The following is a 20,625-nucleotide window of genomic DNA, read 5'->3' as shown; positions in this document are numbered from 1 at the left end:
CCCAAATTCTGGGTCAGAAACCCAAATGGAGTTGAAGAAACTACAAAATCGGAGGTCAAACTTCACTTTTTTTCTTAACCGAAGACCGTTCCCTGCACTACAAAGACCTAAACACTGACACAGGCAGCATCTAGTTTTCCTTTTCCCCTACTTTGTTCACTCTCTTACTGGATCATGGGCTCATGTACATAGTCACAAACAAGAATATTATGCACTGCCACACATGCTGAGCTTGGTTAAAATGTTGCATGTTTAGTTCATCCCATGAATTAATACAAAAGCAAACTTGTTCAGAACAGTACTGTTTCACTCAAAGCCCAGCCCAACCATAAATCCAGCAGTGATGCATCTGCTGAACTGCGGTGTGAGTTAAACTACATCTCCCTGGTGCTGCAGAATGACTTTGGATCCAGCAACAACCAGCTCAAGAACTTCTCTGTACTTCTGCTGGCTCCTGGTCAAAGTCCATGAGTGGTTCAAATAAAGAATTGGACATGTGAGAGAATAATGTATCGTTTTCACAAGGTATTTAAAAGTTTTAAACTTCTAATGTAAAGTAATATAATACATTAACTTTAAATATTATATAACAAAACGTACTACACTGCTTTTCCGCTCTGTTTTTGTTGATATTTAGAGTCATTACACATTATACTGAAATTTAATGAAAAGTAGTAGTTTTGTTTCTGCTGGAAAACATGATCACCTCAGTAAATTTAGACAAGGAACAATTGGAGGGATTGTGTGGAGCAAAACCTGACACGGATGATGAAGCCAAATGGCTGTTTCCACACTGTTTACGGCATGCAATCCAATGAAGAATGAACAGTATCACTAGACAAGCAAAATATTCCTTTTGCAACTTTTATTAGTTATTTTGTTAAGTACATAAAATACTTTAAAAAGTACAAGTTACACAATCACAGGTAAAAACAATATTTTCCTTGGTTAAGGCTAATTGGCTTATATAATTTGTGAATTACATAATCATAGGCTTCTTACAGATGGACAAAAAAAATCTAAAACCAAATTGAATTCCATTCTAATTATCCTGCAAGAATAAAACTGCATCATTTCATCTAACTTGGTGTTTTAAACTTCTTCATTGATCACATGACTCCCATATTATAAAGCAAACCACCACTTCCTAATGACATAACAAACCCTGCATTATGTTTCTACACATAAAATGCATAAAACTTCAACAAATAAATCTGGATGAACTTGACAAGGAAGACTGTATTCCCTGCAAGACTTTTCAATTACAACGTTTAACTCTGCTGCAGCTGTAGATTGGTTGGGTTAACAAAGATTTTAAAACAACCTTGTCCCAGCTGCTTCACCCACCATTCTGGAATCACGTGATGTTGGAGGCTGAATGAATAGTTTCAAAATAAAAATCTCTATTTGGTACATCCTGTCAGACAGTGTCAACTTTAAAAATCCATCTAAGTTAGAGATGAATTCAGCAATAATCTAGACTCTAACATTCACTATCATTGTCAAATATTCTCATTTGTATACATTTGACTGAATGTTAAATGTTTCTGAATCAAAGACATACATCTTAATTTCCAAATCAAAGCACTTAAAAACCCCCACCTAAATGTTTTATAGCAATTTGCAAGATTAAACTAAACAAAGTTTTGAATTTTCAAATCATTGTGATACAAATTAATATTGAACGGTCCTGGTCTATAACCTTCAAATTCATTTCACTTTGAAGAACAAATTTTGAACCAGAATCCCCTACCCTATATTTCCTATACAGGTATTAATGGCCAAACAGGTGACAGCAAAATATAGTTTCAAAGCATAGCTAGCAACAGCTGTCAAAAAAAGTCTGAAGAATTCACTTGGTATTTTCAACACCAATAGGAATCAGGAGAATGTTCTAGAGTTGATAAAATGTGTAGCTGAAAAGGCACAGTAGGTCCGACAGCATCAGAGGAACAGGAAAGTCGACATTTTAAGTCAGGACTCTTCATCAGAACATCAATGTTCTAGAGTTGCCTGAAATACTTACTGGTTATGTGTGCCTGGATAATTTTTACAAATCCAGTATGTGAAGAATAATTAATACAGAAATTCCTATTACAACTTCAACATGTAAGTTTTCAACTTTCTATTGCAATTTTCAAATCTAGTGGAGCAGACCTGGTAAGGTTTACAATATTAATGATGTTATGTCAGGGGATCAAATCAGTTTTTAATTGCATAATTTCTGATAAGAAGTCATGTCACTTGTGTAACAGGTGGTTTGTTTTCTTGTCACACTTAAAAAAAATGGGTGGTTTTGTTTAGAAAGATGCAAGACAGAGGCGGACATGGTTACGGGTAGCTGGGAAACAATCCACTATCACTACAAACTTGAGCCATGTATCCAACATCTTTTGAAAGTCTTGCTTTATGGTTCTATCATGGCAGTACTGCCAATTAGGATAGCTTCAAATCCTTCACTCACTTTACAATTTGCGAACTATCCAAACTGATTAATGAAGATTAATCAGCTTGGATAGATCACAACTAAACAAGATTATCCAAATTTTAAATTAGTTTTGGTAATCTGTTAAAGCAAAATTGAAATCGTGGATAAAAGTTAATTATCTCTACTCAACTACACAAGTACAACATAGAATATTAAAATCCGAACCACCTGAAATAACAGACACCACAAATGATTAGGAATGAAACAGGATCTATTTAAAGCTGATTCATTCATTCCAAACATAAGTTGGGTCTGCATCCTTTAAGCACTCACGAACAAGCAATTCAAATCTGCATGTTTATAAACTCTTTCCTAAAAATATCTTGTTGTCCCTGATTTACAGCCTTCTTTTGTTTTAAAGTTTTATTCTATTTATACAATTGAACTATAAATTTAAAATGCTCATTTTTCAATGCCCCATTTTCTGTATTCCCTTTAACAAAAGCATGCATACTTTCATACATGTTCTCAGGTAACCGCTGCATTGCGCCAGGATCAATGACCATAAAAAATACCAAAAAAAGTTTTAGCACAATGCTTCAACATTAAACTTCTCACACAAAGCAGCACAATTAAGTAGTTGAACCAAGAGATTCAAAAATTGACAGATTTCAAAGGATCTATTCATTACTGAAAACAATAATTTGCAACTTTGTCCAGTCCCAACATTTCAACTGACCACTTTATTGTGCTACATTTTCTAATCTCCTTTACAATTTGAATTCTGAAAAAGTAGTCCTTTTTTTTTCTGAGAACCATTTGTTGGAACAACCCTTGCCTCTTGCTTTCCTTTGGATTTTTCCTCAATATTATTATAAATGCCATTCTTTCAATAGGACAGCAACTTCAAATTTAGTAAGTGAGGGCATGTATATAGCTCTTCTGATATCAGGACAGAAAACTAACACGGTAATTCCTTTCACAATGCCACAGAGAGATCATCAGCTTAAATTTATTTGTAAAAACCTGTAGCAGAATTTCACCCGAAACCTTTGACTACAAACATCAATATTCAATACCTCCAATTCACTGGCTAAAGTAATTTCAGAATTACTTTCCAGCCAATAAATACTTCAAGTACTGGTCCTTATTCAATAAAATGGAAAGCTAATTTATGAAAAGAACACTGCAGGTTTGTCTAAAATTTAGACAAGAATGTAAGGATACACAAAGGGAAAAACAGAAAGGAAAATAAGCAATAAATAGACATCAAAACAGATTTCATCTTGTATTTATCTATTCTAATTAGATCCATGCGATGAATTATGATGCGGAATACAAACTCAGTACTGTTTGATAAACGTTACACGGTATAAAATTTATAAACTTGCAAATTGCAGTCAATAACGAAAAAAAAGGGACAGCTGGAAACTGGGAAGCCTTCAGAAATGAGATAACGAGAGTCCAGAGACAGTACATTCCAGTTATGGTGAAAGGAAAGGCTGCTAGGTGTAGGGAATGCTGGATGACTAGAGAAATTGAGGGTTTGGTTAAGAAAAAGGAAACATATATCAGGTATAAACAGGATAGATTGAATAAATCCTTAGCTGTGTATAAAGGCAGTAGGAGTATACTTAAGAGGGAAATCAGGAGGGCAAAAAGGGGACATGAGATAGCTTTGACAAATAGGGTTAAGAAGAATCCATAGGTTTTACAAATACATTAAGGGCAAAAGGGTAACTAGGGAGAGAATTGGGCCCCCTCAAAGGTCAGCAAGGCAGCCTTTGTGTGGAGGCGCAGGAAGTGGGGGGGAGATACTAAATGAGTACTTTGCATCAGTATTTACTGTGGAAAAGGACATGGAAGATATAGAATGTAGGGAAATAGATGGTGACATCTTGAAAAATATCCATATTACAGAGGAGGAAGTGCCGAGAACTGTGGAGGAAGCTCGGGAAATGATTGCTGGGCCCCTTGCTGAGATATTTGTATCATCGACTGTCACAGGTGAGGTGCTGGAAGACTGGAGGTTGGCTAACATGGTGTCACTGTTTAAGAAAGGTGGTAAGGACAAGCCAGGGAACTACATACCAGTGAGCCTGATGTCGGTGGTGGTCAAGTTGTTGGAGGGAATCCTGAAACAGGATGTACATGTATTTGGAAAGCCAAGGACTGATTAAGGGTTGTCAGCATGGCTTTGTGCATGGGAAATCATGTCTCACAAACTTGATTGAGTTCTTTGAAGAAAATTTGAGGGGTCGTACATTAGGTTTACCTTACATGCAGATCAATGGTCGGCACAACACCATGGGCTGAAGGGCCTGTTCTGTGCTGTACTGTTCTATGTTCTAAGTAACAAAGGGGATTGATAAGGGCAGAGCAGTAGACGTGATTTATCTGGACTTCAGCAAGGTGTTCTAGGAGAAAGTGAGGACTATAGATGCTGGAGACCAGAGTCGAAAAGTGTGGTGCTGGAAAAGCGCAGCAGGCCAGGCAGCATCCGAGGAGCAGGAGAATCGACGTTTCGGGCATAAGCCCTTCTCATTCCTGAAGAAGGGCTTATGCCCGAAACGTCGATTCTTCTGCTTCTCGGATGCTGCCTGGCCTGCTGCGCTTTTCCAGCACCACACTTTGACTTCAGTAAGGTGCTCGACAAAGTTCCCCACAGGAGACTGGTTAGTAAAGTTAGATCCCAGGCAATACAGGGAGAACTAGCCATTTAGATACAGAACTGGCTCGAAAGTAGAAGACAGAGGGTTGTTTTTCAAAATGGAGGCCTGTGACCAGTGGAATGCCACAAGGATCAGTGCTGGGTCCACTACTTTTCCTCATTTATATAAATGATTTGGAAATGAACATTGGAGCTATAGTTAGTAAGTTTGCAGATGACACCAAAATTGGAGGTGTAGTGAACAGTGAAGGTTACCTCAGATTACAATGGGATCTCGATCAGATGGGCCAATGGGCTGAGGAGTGGCAGATGGAGTTTAATTTAGATAAATGGGAGGTGCTGCATTTTGGGAAAGCAAATCTTAGCAGGACTTATACACTTCATGGTAAGGTCCTGGGAGTGTTGCTGAACAAAGACCTTGGAGTGCAGGTTCATAGCTCCTTGAACATACGGTCAACAGGTAGATAGGATTGTGAAGGCGGCGTTTGGTACATTTTCCTTTATTGGTCAGAGTACGGAGTACAGGACATTGGTTAGGCCACTTTGGAATACTGTGCGCAATTAGGGTCTCCTTCCTTTTGGAAGAATGTGGTAAAACTTGAAAGGATACAGACAACATTTACAAGGATGTTGTCAGGGTAGGAGAGTTTGTGCTATAGGGAGTGGTGGAATAGGCTGGGGCTGTTTCCCCTGGAACATCGGAGGCTGAGGGGTGACCTTGTAGAGGTTTATAAAATCATGAGGGGCTTGGATAGGGTAAAGAGACAAGGGTGGGGGAGTCAGAACTAGTGGACATGTGTTTAGGGTAAAAATATATTTTTTAAAAAAAGGAGACCGAAGGGACAATTATTTCACGCAGAGGGGGGTGTAGGTGTGGAATGGGGTGCCAGAGGATGTGGTGAAGGCTGATACAATTGCAACATTTAAAAGGCATCTGAATGGGTATATGAATAGGAAGGCTTTGAAGGGATATGGGCCAGATGCTGGCAGGTGGGACTAGATTGGGGTGGGATATCTGGTTGGCATGGACGAATTGGATTGAAGGGTCTGTTTCAGTGCTCTATAAAAGTGTATTAACTAACGCAACATCCATTCTACTAAACAGTGAAAAGCATGACGACTTGTTTAAATAAACTGATTCTTCACTTTGAAAATGTAGTATTACAGGTACAGTAAAAATGTACAAGATGTTCATGCGTCACAAAATCATATCAGGCTCTATACATAAAGTTCCAGAGCTGTGCATTCCTCTCCGAAAAATTACATAGGCCACATATAAAAAAAAAACAATTTACATACAATGCTCAAGGAAAAATACTTCATTTGTAGACTTTGTCTCTGCATTTATTAAGCATTTCCCAAGTTAAAACTTGGAATTAAGAGCATCTGTCTTGAAATGTTAAACCATTCTGCAACTGAGTTAAAAGTTAGTTCTTGGGTGAGCACTTTTTTGTTTCCATTTATATGTTTAAACTTTTGCAATTGGTCAACAGCACGTAAAGAAAAGCGAAGTAGATCAAGATGATCACTTGCAGTGGGTTCCTTTCCCAACTGAGAGTGCGGGTAGTTTGGATTTGAATATGTAATTAGGAAACTAGACACTAACTCACATCAATGGAGGAATGTCATGCTACATGAAAGAGAGCTTGGCACAAATTTTTTTCATACAGACATAAAATCAGTTTGTCTACATACAAATTATTGTTCACTCCTCATGACTGTTTTATTTAAAGAATTTCTTACAAATACCTGCACTTGTGTTTTGATGCAATATAAACAGCTCATTCAAAAGAATACAAAAATCAAACTTTAGAATAAAATTGTAATTTTAAAAGCAAAATGACTGAGGAGAAAATAAGCACACACACAAACCAAAAAGCAAGTGTGGTGGGAGAAAAACAGCTCTACAAGGATATTGGAATGGTAAAGAAGCAGCTAACATTTTTCAAAAAAAAACTTAGGCATCTTATTAGTTCAGGGTTAGTACAGAGAATACTGACACCTAAAATTAACTTGGGAACATGTACGTGTCTGATTCCCCTCCATCCAATCATTATGCTTTACAAATTTTTAAAATTTCATGAGTACAAATATAGAATGGGGCTGGGGAAGGGGTTAAGAGCCAATTATGTTAACATAACAGTTTAATTATCACACCAACCCTACTTGCTCCACATAAGCTAAAAGAATTTAATTGCCGCAATGCATATAGTTATCACTGAATACAACCAAAAGCAGACACTTACCTAATAAAGAAACAATATTTATTTGATTTAGGCCAAAACAGGACTAACTTTACGAGGGTTAACAGGCTGATCATAACTATTACACATTAGCAAAACTTTTCATAATTTAAAATGTTAAGACTATGATCCTTGTGTTGGCCTACATGCTCAATGATATCTCAATGAATTTCTTGGAGTGCAGAAATTATAACAAATTGATTTAACATATACAAACATGTACAGCACAATTATATACTGGAAAAACAGGTATCCATCCGCTAAATACAAAGTAATTGGCTCAACCTCCCTGCCCATTCCAGGAAATTCCTGATCCTATTGTGCAAGATGTTCAACACAACTCAACTCCCACAGGGTGGATTAGAGATGTGAAGAAAAAAAAACCTATTCCAAGACCACTGCTGCACACCTTTTGCCTGCTAACTCTGTGAAAGAGATCTGGAAGGAGGTCACCATCATCCAAAGACTACTGGGCAGCAAGTGTGGGAATAGGTGAATTGAGGATGGCAATAATTATGAGGGAAAATAGTTAGGAGTGCAAAATTGAAGTGCTCTTACTTCTTATAAAATATTAAGTGTAGTAATTAATTCAGTCCATTCAACTACTTTTGGGGCAAAAATATTTAAGTGCTCAGACATTTATAAGCATTTTATGATCAACAGATTAAAATTTCCCTTCTCCCATTTACACATTTGATGATGTATTTGGGCAGAAAAATAACTTTAAAATAAATATTTCATAGAATTTTTTTTAATAAAATCAATTGTAGCTTATTGTTCACAGAATAATTGCCAGAAAAGAAACAAAGTCATCTACTACATAAAAATATTTAGTGACAAATTGTAAACCCCAAAATTAAGTTGACCACGTACTTAATTCCAAAGGTTACAATATTTATTTTTCAGCCACGGATTCACACACTTAGCATAGTTTACTGGTCAGGAGACACTCTGATTACCCATAAGATACCAGTGAGCCTCAATTGTGGACGGAGATATATTGAACCATAAAGTGACTTCATAACTGAATTTAATCTTGGTCCTCTTCAGAAACTCACATACACATTCCCAACAGCAGCTGCTAAACACCAGAGCCAGAACTACAATGTAGTTTGCCCCACCTTAATATAAGGCACTTTGGCTAATTTTATCATATATGTTCTGCATCACGAGATCAGACTGGGCAGAGTGAAATGGACTTTTAGCTAACCTCCCTCCCTCACCATTTTTACCATAACTTTATAAATAAGTTATCTACCTGTGCCAAAAAAAGGAAATTTAAAAGAAAATACTTCAAAAACAAAAAAAATTACTTAAATTTTCAGGCTGATTTTACAAAGAGAAATAAAGGTACATGGATATGCCACAAGATAATACAAATAGAAGTCCAATATTTAACAATACTTTAATCTTCTGACTTTCTTGTAGCATTTGTATGCAAATCATTTCATCTTCTACAGAAACTCTTGCAACTGGATTCTTCACATCATAATTTTTTAGTCCACAAAGGCAGTCAAAAAATTTCCACAATTTGTTTCTTTCCAGTTCTGGTTCCTCTTTGGTTTCTGGGTCCACAACAACCGTTTGTCCATTTGTGTAATGATCATTCACTGTTTGTCCCTCTGAGATGACCGGCGAATTCAAAGATTTGGAATCATCGCTTTCGGGTGTTAAAAGAACTAATTCGATTCCATCGGTGTCCTTTTTATGAGCACTTGTGGTATGGCCATTGCATTCAGTTATAGTTTGATCTGTTAATTTATCACATTCTTCTTTTTGAGAGCTTTTTATAGTGTCCAAGTCTTTTAATGCCCAGAACATGGTACTAGAAGTAAATGTCCTGGGAAGAGCAGGGGTCAGCAGACTTACTACAATGGCTGTAATGACAGTGGTCCAAAACAGAAAAGTTGACACGTACATGTAGTGAATATTTCTGATAAAACTTGGTCTGGTATCAACTTGGTCACAGTCTGGTGCTTGATAAATAAAAGCAAGAATCAAGCGTATAATTCCCAAAATGGATCCAACCAACCCTCCATAGAAAGCGCCCTTCTCATTGCAGCGCTTCCAGAAAATACCAAGGAGGAAGAGGGCTGCAACTGGTGGAGTGAGATAGTTTGCAACCTCTTGAATGTAAAGATACATTTGGCCTCCCTGCATCTCTACAATTACAGGAACCCAGGCAATGCTTACAGCTACCATGAAGACAACAAACAGACGACCTACTATCATCAGTTCACGAGAGCTGGCAGCCTTTCGAAGATGTTTGTAAATATCCAGGGTAAATATGGTGCTGGCACTATTGAATATAGAATCCAAATCACTCATTAATGCTGCTATCATGACTGACATCATTAGGCCACGAAGGCCTGCGGGCAAGATTCCCAATACTAGTCGTGGATAGGCAATGTTTGAGCAACCTGCTCTGCTACCACATACTTGCATACAATGCTCTGGATTAATGCAAATAATCTCATCAGTAAAGAGAACTCTGGAAATCATACCAGGTACGACTATGATAAACATGGGCAAGAGTTTCAGAAAACCAGCCATTAGGGTAGCTCCTTTGGCATGAGCTATGTTCTTTGCTGCCAAGACACGCTGCACAATGACTTGATCAGCACACCAATACCAAGCCGAGACTGGCGTTTGACCAAACAGGAAGCCAGGCCAAGGAATATCCTCATCAGTCGGCTCACGTAACATCTTGAGAGCATCATCTTTTGGGTGAATGCGGCAAGTGTTTGTAGAACTTAGGTTGAAGGAGGCTAGAACCGTTGTAACATTTGGTGAGGCCAACATGTATCTCTGTTTCAATTCCTCAAAGCCTCCCACCTTGACCATTCCAACAACCATCAATGTTAAAGCTCCACCAATCATAAGAATTGCTTGTAGGGCATCTGTGTAGATGACGGCCACAAGTCCGCCTGTAACAGTTAACACTGCAGTCAACCCAATCAAGATGATGATAGAGAGATATAGGTCCCAGCCGAGTGAGGCCCGGATAAACAATGCACCAGCGTACAGGTCAACAGAAAGCTTTGTGAAAACATACAATGTCAAAAACAATAAAGCAAAATAGACTTTTATTCTGTTACCACCGTAACGTTTTGAAAGGTATTGTGGCATGGTGAACACACCAGACCTGATGTAGACAGGGATGAAAACCCAACCTAGTAACTGTAAAAGCAACACTGCATTGAACTCCCAAGCTCCTACTGCAAATCCACTGGCAGCTCCAGATCCTGCTAACCCAATAAAGTGTTCACTGCCAATATTGCTCACAAACAACGAAGCACCTATTGCTATCCAGGTCATGGTGCGTCCTGCAAGAAAGTATCCACTCACAGTACTTCTGTTGGACTTCCACATTGCAAAAAAACCAATGCACAATACAAGGACAAAATAAAGTGCTACAACAGCTAGATCAGCTGGTTCCATAAAGCCAAACATTTTTATAAAATGTTTGAGATTCAATTAACAGAATAAGATATCCAATGACCAGGCACGTTAAGATTGCTAATGAAGTAGGGAAAAAAAAACTGTATGGAGTGATAAATATTTGTCCTTTGGTTTGCTGCCTTGGTTGAAACTGTAGGATTCCAGTTGTCAGGTACTGGGATGCCAAATACTATTTATCTTGTTTACTTCACTTCTGACTATTTCTCATGCTCTTTTTAGTAGCATTCCTCAAGACCGTCACAGCTTAATTTGTTGGTGTTGAATTTCTTAGCTGTTGCTGACAGGTCTAGTAAGGCCTAGAGTTACACTCCTGCAAGACAGCAAAGACAAAAGACAAAAGAGGATATTAGAATTGCACTTTTTAAATCAACTTCAATTCTGAAAAAAAAACATGATGCAAATTTTCTCAATCGCTAAAAATTAATATATGCTAGTGAGCATGTCAAAAGATCAGATTTCTATTATAATAAGAAAAAGGCAGAAGAGGTGACTGCAGAATTGTGATCAATATTACTGATCACAAACTCCATCAACTCCATAAGCCAACCTTGCACATGAATCAGGGGATGTGAGGGCAAGCATTCTCAAGTGGCATAATTAAAGTGAGATCAGATAGAAAAAAATCAAAAGAAATGGAAGTACATAGATGGCAATTTGAAGGTATATTATTTTTATACGAAACAAACTAAGTGGTACCAATCCCATACTCACAAGTACCACAAACCTGGGCTATGAAAGCTCCAATATAATTAGTTTGTTTTGGGAAAACGTTAAAGGCATTTTCAGCAAACCATTGGCTCCTGAAGCATGCTCTTTAAATGCAACAAATTTGATCCATACAATTCCTCAACACCAAATTCAGATGAACTTACCATGTGGATTTAGTGGAAAGTTGTAGAGATTGACATGCATGGAGCAATCATGTGAAGCAGTCCATATTCAATGCATAGGAAAAAAAAAGTCAAACCATTCAAAAAGATAGTTTGATGCCAGACGTTTGAAAACTAACAAGATAAGTCAGAAAGTGTAACATTAAAAAAAAAGTCCTTCTTTATAATAAAAAAAGAAAGTTTCATTGGTGGCAGGTGGATACATACCACTAAACAAATTTTAAAAGATCTTATGAACACATTAATTGCTGAAACTGCTCAAAACAGAAAGAAAAATATATGGTACTGGACAAATATATGTGGGGGAAATTAAGTAATTAATCTGTTTTGCCTCTCTAAAAGACCATGGATTTTCAGCCCATAATAATTCTGGAGCATTTCAGGAAGTAAAGATTTTTTAAAAAACACACAAAAAGTAAGAAGCTTATATTTAGCATTGTAAGGCCTTTCACAAGCATTAAACGTTTAAATACTCAGTATCTTGATAAAAATAATTGAAAGCCATGTACAGCTGACATCTGTGACACCAGAAAATACTTAAATTTAGGCTGACTCTGCAAAACAAAGTTTAACACACAAGTCAAAAATATGGTAAGTGGCTGTATCTTAAAACTGAAAACAAGGTTACAAATAAAAGAGTCAAGTAGAAATCTGAAGAAAAAAAGTGGGAAAAGATGTCACCCTGATCAATGTATTTATAACACGGTAGTAGAGAGGCAAAAAAAAAGGAAGCTCATTGATTGCTAACAGGGAAATGGAATGGAAATTTGTACTGTGATGCAACAGTCAACATTTAATCCCCGAGCTGCAATAAATTAGCCAAGATAATAAATTATCCAACAGTTTGGGTACTACAGTTAACCTCAATGTCCTTGACCTTTGGTAGGGTGCAGAAGAAAAACAATGAACCAGAATTCCAATTCCTGATAATCATTATTTTATGATCCCATGTTAAAAAAAAAATTATGTGGAAGTTCAATAGGAGGCAAGATGAAGTCAGCAATTGATTCAGCAGAGATGACACCCTAGATAGCAATCAGAAAACAGTTGGTTGCCTCCCTGTCCCCACCTTGACAACATGGAGGCCAACTGTAGTGCATCACCCTCACCCGAAATAAAAAGAGCTGACTCAGAGACCAACGATCTGGGAACTGTACAGTTCAGAACATCTTGAATTCACCAAGTCAAGAATCAACTCTATAATCTTAATATGATGTAGCCAATTACAAATAGGATGATTATATGAATTAAGGTTGCTTCAAAATATTTTAAAGAGGTAATAAAAAAATGTTGTGGTAATTATATAGTAGATACTTAGATGTAAAAACCTCAACATTTCAAAGTGCATTTGTAATAAAAGTTTACTATAACTGAATGTACTAGTAAATGGTTAGAAGATATATCTACTCACGTATGCAGAAAGGAGAAACCACGGGTTTTCCAAAAGATTTGCACTTGAGGTTCACGTGAAGCACATGAATGGTGCAGGTATCCTAAGCTTACAGCTGCACTGTAAGTACCATTGACAGCAATGCACCTTTAACAGAAGTGCTGGAGTAATTGCATTCAAAAGGCTAAATGATCCAATACTACCATCAAATCTAGCGAACATATCATAGCTCTATTTTATAGTTTTCTACATAGTTATAGTCACACCCTTATAGTTAAAGGATAGAACCATGCATTAAATTGTAATTTACACACCAAATTTCAGAATTTCTCCCTAATCACTATTTACATTTGTTTCCTTAAAATATATTGCTATCAGTACTTTGGAACGTTAGTTCAAAATTTTCAAACTGTAGCCAATCTCGGCTCTGAGAACATCGCTGTATAAGATTATTTCTTTTTTCAAAATGGCTATATGGTTGGCAATAAATCATTCCCCTACCATACATCTCCAGTTCATAGTTATGGAGTGTATACAAACATTATGACATTCTGCTATTGCACTGTACATTTTATTGCACATGTTTCCAGCAATTTATATTGCTAATTCTTTAATACAAGACACATGAATAATAATTGTGCATTAAATTCCAATAGTACATCAACAACATCTGCACAAAACTGGCAAAATTTGAAAACATTCAGATTTGATACTAGAAAGTTTGTTTCATCCTCCACTGTTTATCAAACTTTTTAGGGTCCTTTGCACATTCCTCAACACCAAAAAAATGCTGTCTATATTTTGCAATTCGAATAATAGTGAGGCTTAGCACTCACCAGCATAAAAAGGAGTAACGCAGACAGCCACTTCCATATCCACATGTGCAAGTTGCTTAATAACAACGTAGGTAACTGGGCTACCTTTTTTCTAGACTGTTAGCAAGTCTGCTTTTCCTGGCTTTTCTACAATGATACAATGGTATCTGGCCAAGGGATTCATCATTCAAAAAGTTGTGGTACTTACCCAGTATAGATAACATTTTCCATTCATGTGCAATTGTTTTTAAAAGAAGATGTGGAGTCTCATTCCGTGAGATTTTCTTAAAAACTCCAAAATTAGGTAAAAGTTTGTTTTCACTTTTTCTTTCTGTCCCGTCACCTCTTTTTCAATTTCATCTTTCTTTTTAAGAAAGTTTACTGGAGTGCGGAGATCAATTTTGGGCACCACTTTAAGAGGAGCACAAGAGCTTTGAAGAGTGTGAAGAGATTTGCTGGAATGGCACCCAAGATACAGAAATACAATTACGTAGAGAAACAGGGATTATTGTCCTTAGAGAACAGACAGATAAACAGACTTGAACGGGTCTTTAAAATTAAAATAATTATTGGGGGAGAAAAGATTTCCACTGGTAAAAGGGTCAGTAACCAGAAGAAACAGACTTATAAAAAGTGAGAAAAGAATGAGAAGGTCAAAGAACTACTATGAAAATTAAAATTAGAGTACACATTGAGGAAGGATGGTAGAAGCAGCAATGTGCAAAAGGAAGTTGGATCAGCATTCGAATAAAAATAAAGATCGTATGATCATAAAGAGCAATGAAATGAGATGAACAAAGACGGACAAAATAAGCTGAATGACAACCTTCTCTTGTACAGACACTTTGATATGTCTGAGGTAGCTGGATTGAACCCAGACCTTTTGACCAAGATGATACCACTGTACCACAAAAGTTACCCCCCCCCCACTCCTGATGCGATGTTATAATCTCAGACAGAGTACACAACTGCTCAGAAATAACTTAAATTTCTTCCATCTATTTCAATGAAACAGTAGAGACTTTTCTCAGTCCTTCAAAAGTGCTTTCGTAGAATTATTTTGAATAGTTTGCTTTTACTTCATTATTTGGCTTCTCCATCTTTACCAAACTAAACAGAAGATTTAATATAATCCAAAAAGTCATCCTAAGAACTATGGTGCCCATATTAAACATCTCACTTTTCCCATAAATCAAAATTTGTTGAAAGACTCAAATACCTTGGTCAGAAAAGGAAATTCTTGCACATGCTCGGACAGCCTATGAGAAAAAAGCTCATTATCAGAATAGGTGCTAATTTCTTAACTTAATATTTCTAGTTGGTCAATGGATGGTGACTTATCATTTCAATGATTACTTAAAAATTCCAAATATACAATTTAAATATTCTAATTTATCTCTACATTCTTCTTAAATTTAAACCAAAGGTCCATTGTACGCATTCTGGACTTTATCAGTTCCAAAGGCTTCCAAATCTATTAGATACTTTACAACTTCTTCCCATCACTACAACTTTTATCCACCCAATTCCACCCTTTTTACAGCCATCTCACCTATAAAATCTGTTTCCTTTAAATAACTATGGAATTTGATTGACCGGTTTCCTACTTTGACCGTATCACAAAATATCAGCTTTGTTCCTAAGTATTGGTTTCTCAATTTTAAAAAGCTGACTGCCAAATAATTAAAAACTAAAATTTTTTAGAAAACTTGAGAACTATTTTTCCAGCTTGAAATCCCCACTGTCTGGAAATGTTATACTTTAACAATTATATTCTATCACATTCTAGGAAATGCAGTTAAACTGCACACAGTTGCAGTGTGCCAAGCTCACCTACCTGCAGTACTGCAGCAGATATTGCAGACAGAATGTCAACACTTATGCAATAAAGCAATAGCCAAGTTAAAGTTCCATAAGTATTTTGTCCTCTCATAAATAATCCCTTGCCAGGCAGGTCTTCCTGATAACTCAAAATTAATTAGTAAGCATTCCTTGCCCATTCAAACTATGACAACACTTTAGCAATAACTGTCTATATCTTTCATAATTACCAGAACCCACTGCTCTACTGACGTGGAAGTCAGAAAACACTAATACAACTAGGAAGCAAACAAGAATGAATGACGAACCAGTACCGTAGTAGAAGTTAAAAAAAAAAGTCATCTCACATATGCCAGGAAATATTTAGTTAATCTTTAATAATGTTCCTAAGCTAATAGCGATTTTGCAAAAATACATATCCAGTCTCAATGGATTTATTTCTACGGCTCTAGGTGAGTGTTACTCACGCTAGTGAAGATAGATAATAAAGAAAGCCACAAGAAATACTGTTGGAGAACATAGAAGATAACAAGCAAAATATTCAATGACAGTACCTTATAGTTAACCATAACATATCTTTATACTACAAATGTAGCATAGAGTTCATCCTACATACTACAAAAGCTTTTACATTTATTAGGTTCTACAAAATGCTCTCCAGTTCTATAAAACCTAAACCAACAGAAATACAGTTACTAGAGAACAGAATTATAATTGAAATTGAAATTATATGTGCCATTTTTAATTCTGACCAGGTTGTGTTCTTCCAGATTCTCATTACTTGTGAAAACAAATAGCATTATTGTTCTGTTCAAATTAGAAATAATTTTGTGTTTGTTATGAGAAGTTAATGAAAGCAGCAATTTATTAATTACGTGAATGTTTTAATTGAACTATTGCTTTTAGTAATTCCCAAGTTTCAATGCAGTTTTTAAGCCTTGGAAATTAAAGAAACAGGTTCTCAACTTATTGGATCTCTCTTTGAACTACTTACAAGATTACATTATAAAATTGGGGGCTTGTCACCATATTCAGCAAGATGGAATGCATAGGCTGGACAGGTATCCAGAGAATTATTCATATCAAATTCTCATGCATTGTGACAGACAAACCAGTAAACACACCTCCCATCCCATTCCAAGAATTCTAGTTTTGACTCCAACCCAGCTCTCAACTTTATTGTGCATTGGAATTTTCAGCACTTGTTAACAGTCTTACTAAAAATAAAACTTACTGATATCAAATCTAATTTCCTATACTAAAAAGGAGGGATCACAGTTGGAAGCAAGAGTACAAAACAAAAGCGAGAATATATCTTAAAATGATGAGAATCAAGGAATTGTAGGTGGCCAGAGTTTTAGGAGTCCAAGGACCACAAACCATAAAAAGCCAGTACATGTATAGGAAAAGTAAAAGGGAGATTGCCTGGACCAAATGGTGATTAGAGGACAGTGGTAAAGAAGTTATTATTTGGCTTTATAATGCTTTCAGCAGTACTCCAGTAAATACAGGAGCTTAGTTGGTTAAAAAAACAAGAGCATGTTGCATTAACTTGGTACATATTCACTTGTATTGAAGACTGAGGGACAAACAACACATTTTAAAATATGTTAAAAGGATTTAATAGAGGATTACGTTTCTCCACATACATCCAAACTGAGGGAGAATAGCAAGGAAGTGATCTTTAAATTGAGTTGGGTGTTCAAGAACAAAAATTAGAAAAAATCTACTACCACCTTGGGACAAACACAGTTTTAAGATTAGCAGGCAGATTTTTTGTTAGATGAAATATTGTGAAAAGATGGTTAAATGGAACTGAAGCGCAGATCAGCCCAAGTTAAGAGCAATATTTTTGCTTAGTTTTAAAATTAATTTCTGAAGCTCAATATCTTAACTGGAATATTACATATTTACTGTGCAGGAGACTTGGCTGAGTGGAAAACAGATGCACCAAAAATGTTCTCTCGTGAATGTGGTAGTTATTTTAAAAAAAAACTGTAATCCCTCCAGTCCAGAAATGTACTGCTCAGAAACCAGTTATGTTCAGCATCCACATCATTTTAGTACACTACTGCAGTAACAGAACATTGAAGATTTAACATCTATATAGAAAATATTTCTATAATTACTTTATAATGTTTCAGGTAGTTATATCTAGTGTTTGCTGATTCACACACGATTAACTTCGTTCAGCAACCATGCCAACCATTTTGTAGTGTAAATTTCTGTATTTGTTCGAAATTTGATAATCTTTCATATGCCCCGATGATAGCAAGACAAAAAACTTCAACCACATGACTTCTTTTCAGTGATATTCTATAATCCAGAAAATTCCAAAACCTAGAAATAAACTGGTCCCAAGTATTCTGAACTGGGGAGGTTACTGTACATTAAAATGCAAACAGTGAACCTTGAGATAACAGATCTACTTATTTCCTATTCAAATATGTTAACATAAAAGGAATATAATATTAAGTAGCTTTCTTTTCCGACTAGATTTAATGCAACAATAATAACTTACAGCCCATATTAAAGATCAGAATAAACCGTTTTAAAAACTTGCCAAATAATGCAGCACTCACCTGTTCAAAGATTGCAAGTAAAGGAGAGTAGATTCCTACTCAAAGAATTGATTCTAGTGCTGTCAAAATACCATTTTTTGAAATCATCACCTCAAATAAAGTTAGAACCTCAAAAGGCTTTTTTGGCAGGTGTACCAACGCATGACAGCATGAGGGAACCAAGTTTTATAGTGAAAAGTCAGATTGACTTACCAAGCGATTAATACAAAACAATTAGAGTAAAAGTAGGCTTGTAGCAAAGTGACAAATTTACCTTCATAACTACTATATACTGCAGATTAGAAGTTTGTTTCGCAGATCTATTTTGGAAAGTGTCCAGCATCATAACTTTCCAAATAATTTAGCAGTTTCAGTCACTAGCTGCAAAATGCAATTCATACCATGGACTGTAGACTTTACTGATTAAAATTGGAGGCTAAAATTCTTCAAATCAATGTCAAGTTGGTTTTAAAACTGTAAATGAATGTGAAACACTCATTTGTTGTTCTTTGGTTTTAAAATCCCACTGATACTCAACTCGTTCATGATTTATAGACATTGGATGGATTGTGCCAAGATGAAAAAGATCAAGGTTCCACCATAGGTAATCACTAATTAACCTACCTTCTGCACAGCAACAAGATAAAAGCTCAACTGTAAACCAAAAGTTTATCACAACAGGGAAAGCTAGAGCTGTGGAAGTAAGATTGCGTAGTTGACCCAACACATTATTCCAAATAGTTTTAAAGACCTTTATTTAATTACTAAATACTTCTTACACTACATAATTGCACAACTAAATTAACTGTTGGCATTAGTTAAACTAAGAGAAGACTAAGCATCATTATCCCGTTGATTTTGCCCTCTTCATTGTTAATACGATTTGATGGTAAATTTGTAAGATATAACAAGATAACGCGAACAGATTAACTCAATGTCTAACATTACTGAATAACTATTGTCAACTTAAAGTCAGTATTTCACGCGTTTAAATGCATTGCAGAAAGATACCCATCTACAGTTCTCATTTTATCCCGTTAACCAAAGAACCGTTAAGTATGCAGCAGTCCTAAACTTCTTGTCGGGGGGGGGGGGGCAGTGTTTCATCCAAGCGTCTCCAAAACCCTAACAACCAGACTTGGCCAGGTAGGGGGCACTGATTTGAAAAAGGTGCGGTGGTCAGCTTTAGTTTTCATTCTCCAAACAGCCGAAGCTCACCTGGCTTCTTCAACTAACGTTTCTCTCGCTCTCAGCGACTCTCTCCAGAAAAATCAGCAAACCCGCAGCACCGCTCGCTGGCGCGAAGGTAGAGTCGGGCCTCAAAAAAAACCAATCGACTCTTTGGTTAGAAAAGAGAACAAAACGCACTATCCTGACACCAGGTGAATTAAAACATTTTTGTTGTTTTTTTTAAAAGAAAATAGGTAATGGTAGAGGAGGAAATCACTGTCGTTTCACGCCAGCCTGGTTAATGGGGATTTCCACCTCGTCGCTGGTTTGCCCATGAAGCGGGAAGATGGCGACTGTTTTATTTCACTCGTTCTTTCTTTTCGTTTTTGTTTTGGTCAACACTCACCCGCTGCATAGCCTTCAGAATCAATGCAAGCTCATATCTGGGCATGTTGTTATGATCCTGCAGCGATTATTCTCCCGCGTGTTCGTTTATATGTAGATTTGGCCTCCCGTTTCCCCGCCTCTAAAGCAGTTTCTTCCAGTCCCTGCCCCCTCCAGCTGAGCACTATGGGCCCGCTGCCTCTTAAAGGCGCACGCACTCGCACAATCTTAAAGGTGCAGGCGCCATTCTTTGCTGATCTTTTCCCCGCTTTGAAAATTGATTTTTGGCGAACATTATTTGTGCAAACACAGGCAAGCTCAAGTAACCCAATTAAATGGCAATTCTTCTGAAGGAAAGGAAGACTTACATTTACGTAACACCTTTTACCAACAACCCAGGTTCTCAAAGACCTTAAATTTACAGCTCATGAATTATTATTGATGTGTAGTCACTGCGCTATTGTAATGACAGAACGGTTATGTACAGAAAACTTCCACAAACATCATAATCGGCCTTTGTGATGTTACAGAATCATGCACTGTTACAACATAGGAGGTTCTGCAGTTGTCGCGTGTGCTAGTTCCTGAGGAAGGGCTTATGCCCGAAACGTCGATTCTCCTGTTCCTTGGATGCTGCCTGACCTGCTGCGCTTTTCCAGCAACACATTTTCAGCTAGTTCTCTGCACGCCCAACTCATCTTGTCCCATTTTCCGGTTTTCCCCAGCCTTGCAAATGTCTCTTCACCTAATGATTCAAATCTCCTTTCAAAGCCACATGTGAATCTTCTAG

General features: G+C 36.8%; 1 protein-coding gene across 7 annotated transcripts in view; it reads right to left on the bottom strand.

Annotated features, from left to right (window-relative positions):
• LOC122555352 (sodium/myo-inositol cotransporter-like) overlaps positions 1-20,232 on the bottom strand; it is a 91,894-nt gene extending 71,662 nt beyond the window's left edge. The window contains exons 1-4 of one of the 7 annotated variants that reach the window (XM_043701278.1): positions 18,556-19,493; positions 15,119-15,158; positions 13,106-13,231; positions 6,221-11,114 (exon numbers count right to left, since the gene is read on the bottom strand). In XM_043701278.1, the coding sequence (XP_043557213.1) occupies positions 8,675-10,795 (2,121 nt within the window). In that variant the 5' untranslated portion in view covers positions 10,796-11,114; positions 13,106-13,231; positions 15,119-15,158; positions 18,556-19,493 and the 3' untranslated portion in view covers positions 6,221-8,674. The other 6 variants (XM_043701277.1, XM_043701279.1, XM_043701283.1 and 3 more) reach the window with 6 other exon arrangements.
• Between the last annotated feature and the right edge of the window lie 393 nt (positions 20,233-20,625).

The sequence above is a fragment of the Chiloscyllium plagiosum genome, chromosome 12 (genome assembly GCF_004010195.1).
Source record: "Chiloscyllium plagiosum isolate BGI_BamShark_2017 chromosome 12, ASM401019v2, whole genome shotgun sequence".
Classification (NCBI taxonomy): domain Eukaryota; kingdom Metazoa; phylum Chordata; class Chondrichthyes; order Orectolobiformes; family Hemiscylliidae; genus Chiloscyllium; species Chiloscyllium plagiosum.
The sequence above is the reverse complement of the archived record's forward strand: the minus strand, read 5'-3'. Positions and strand labels throughout refer to the sequence as shown.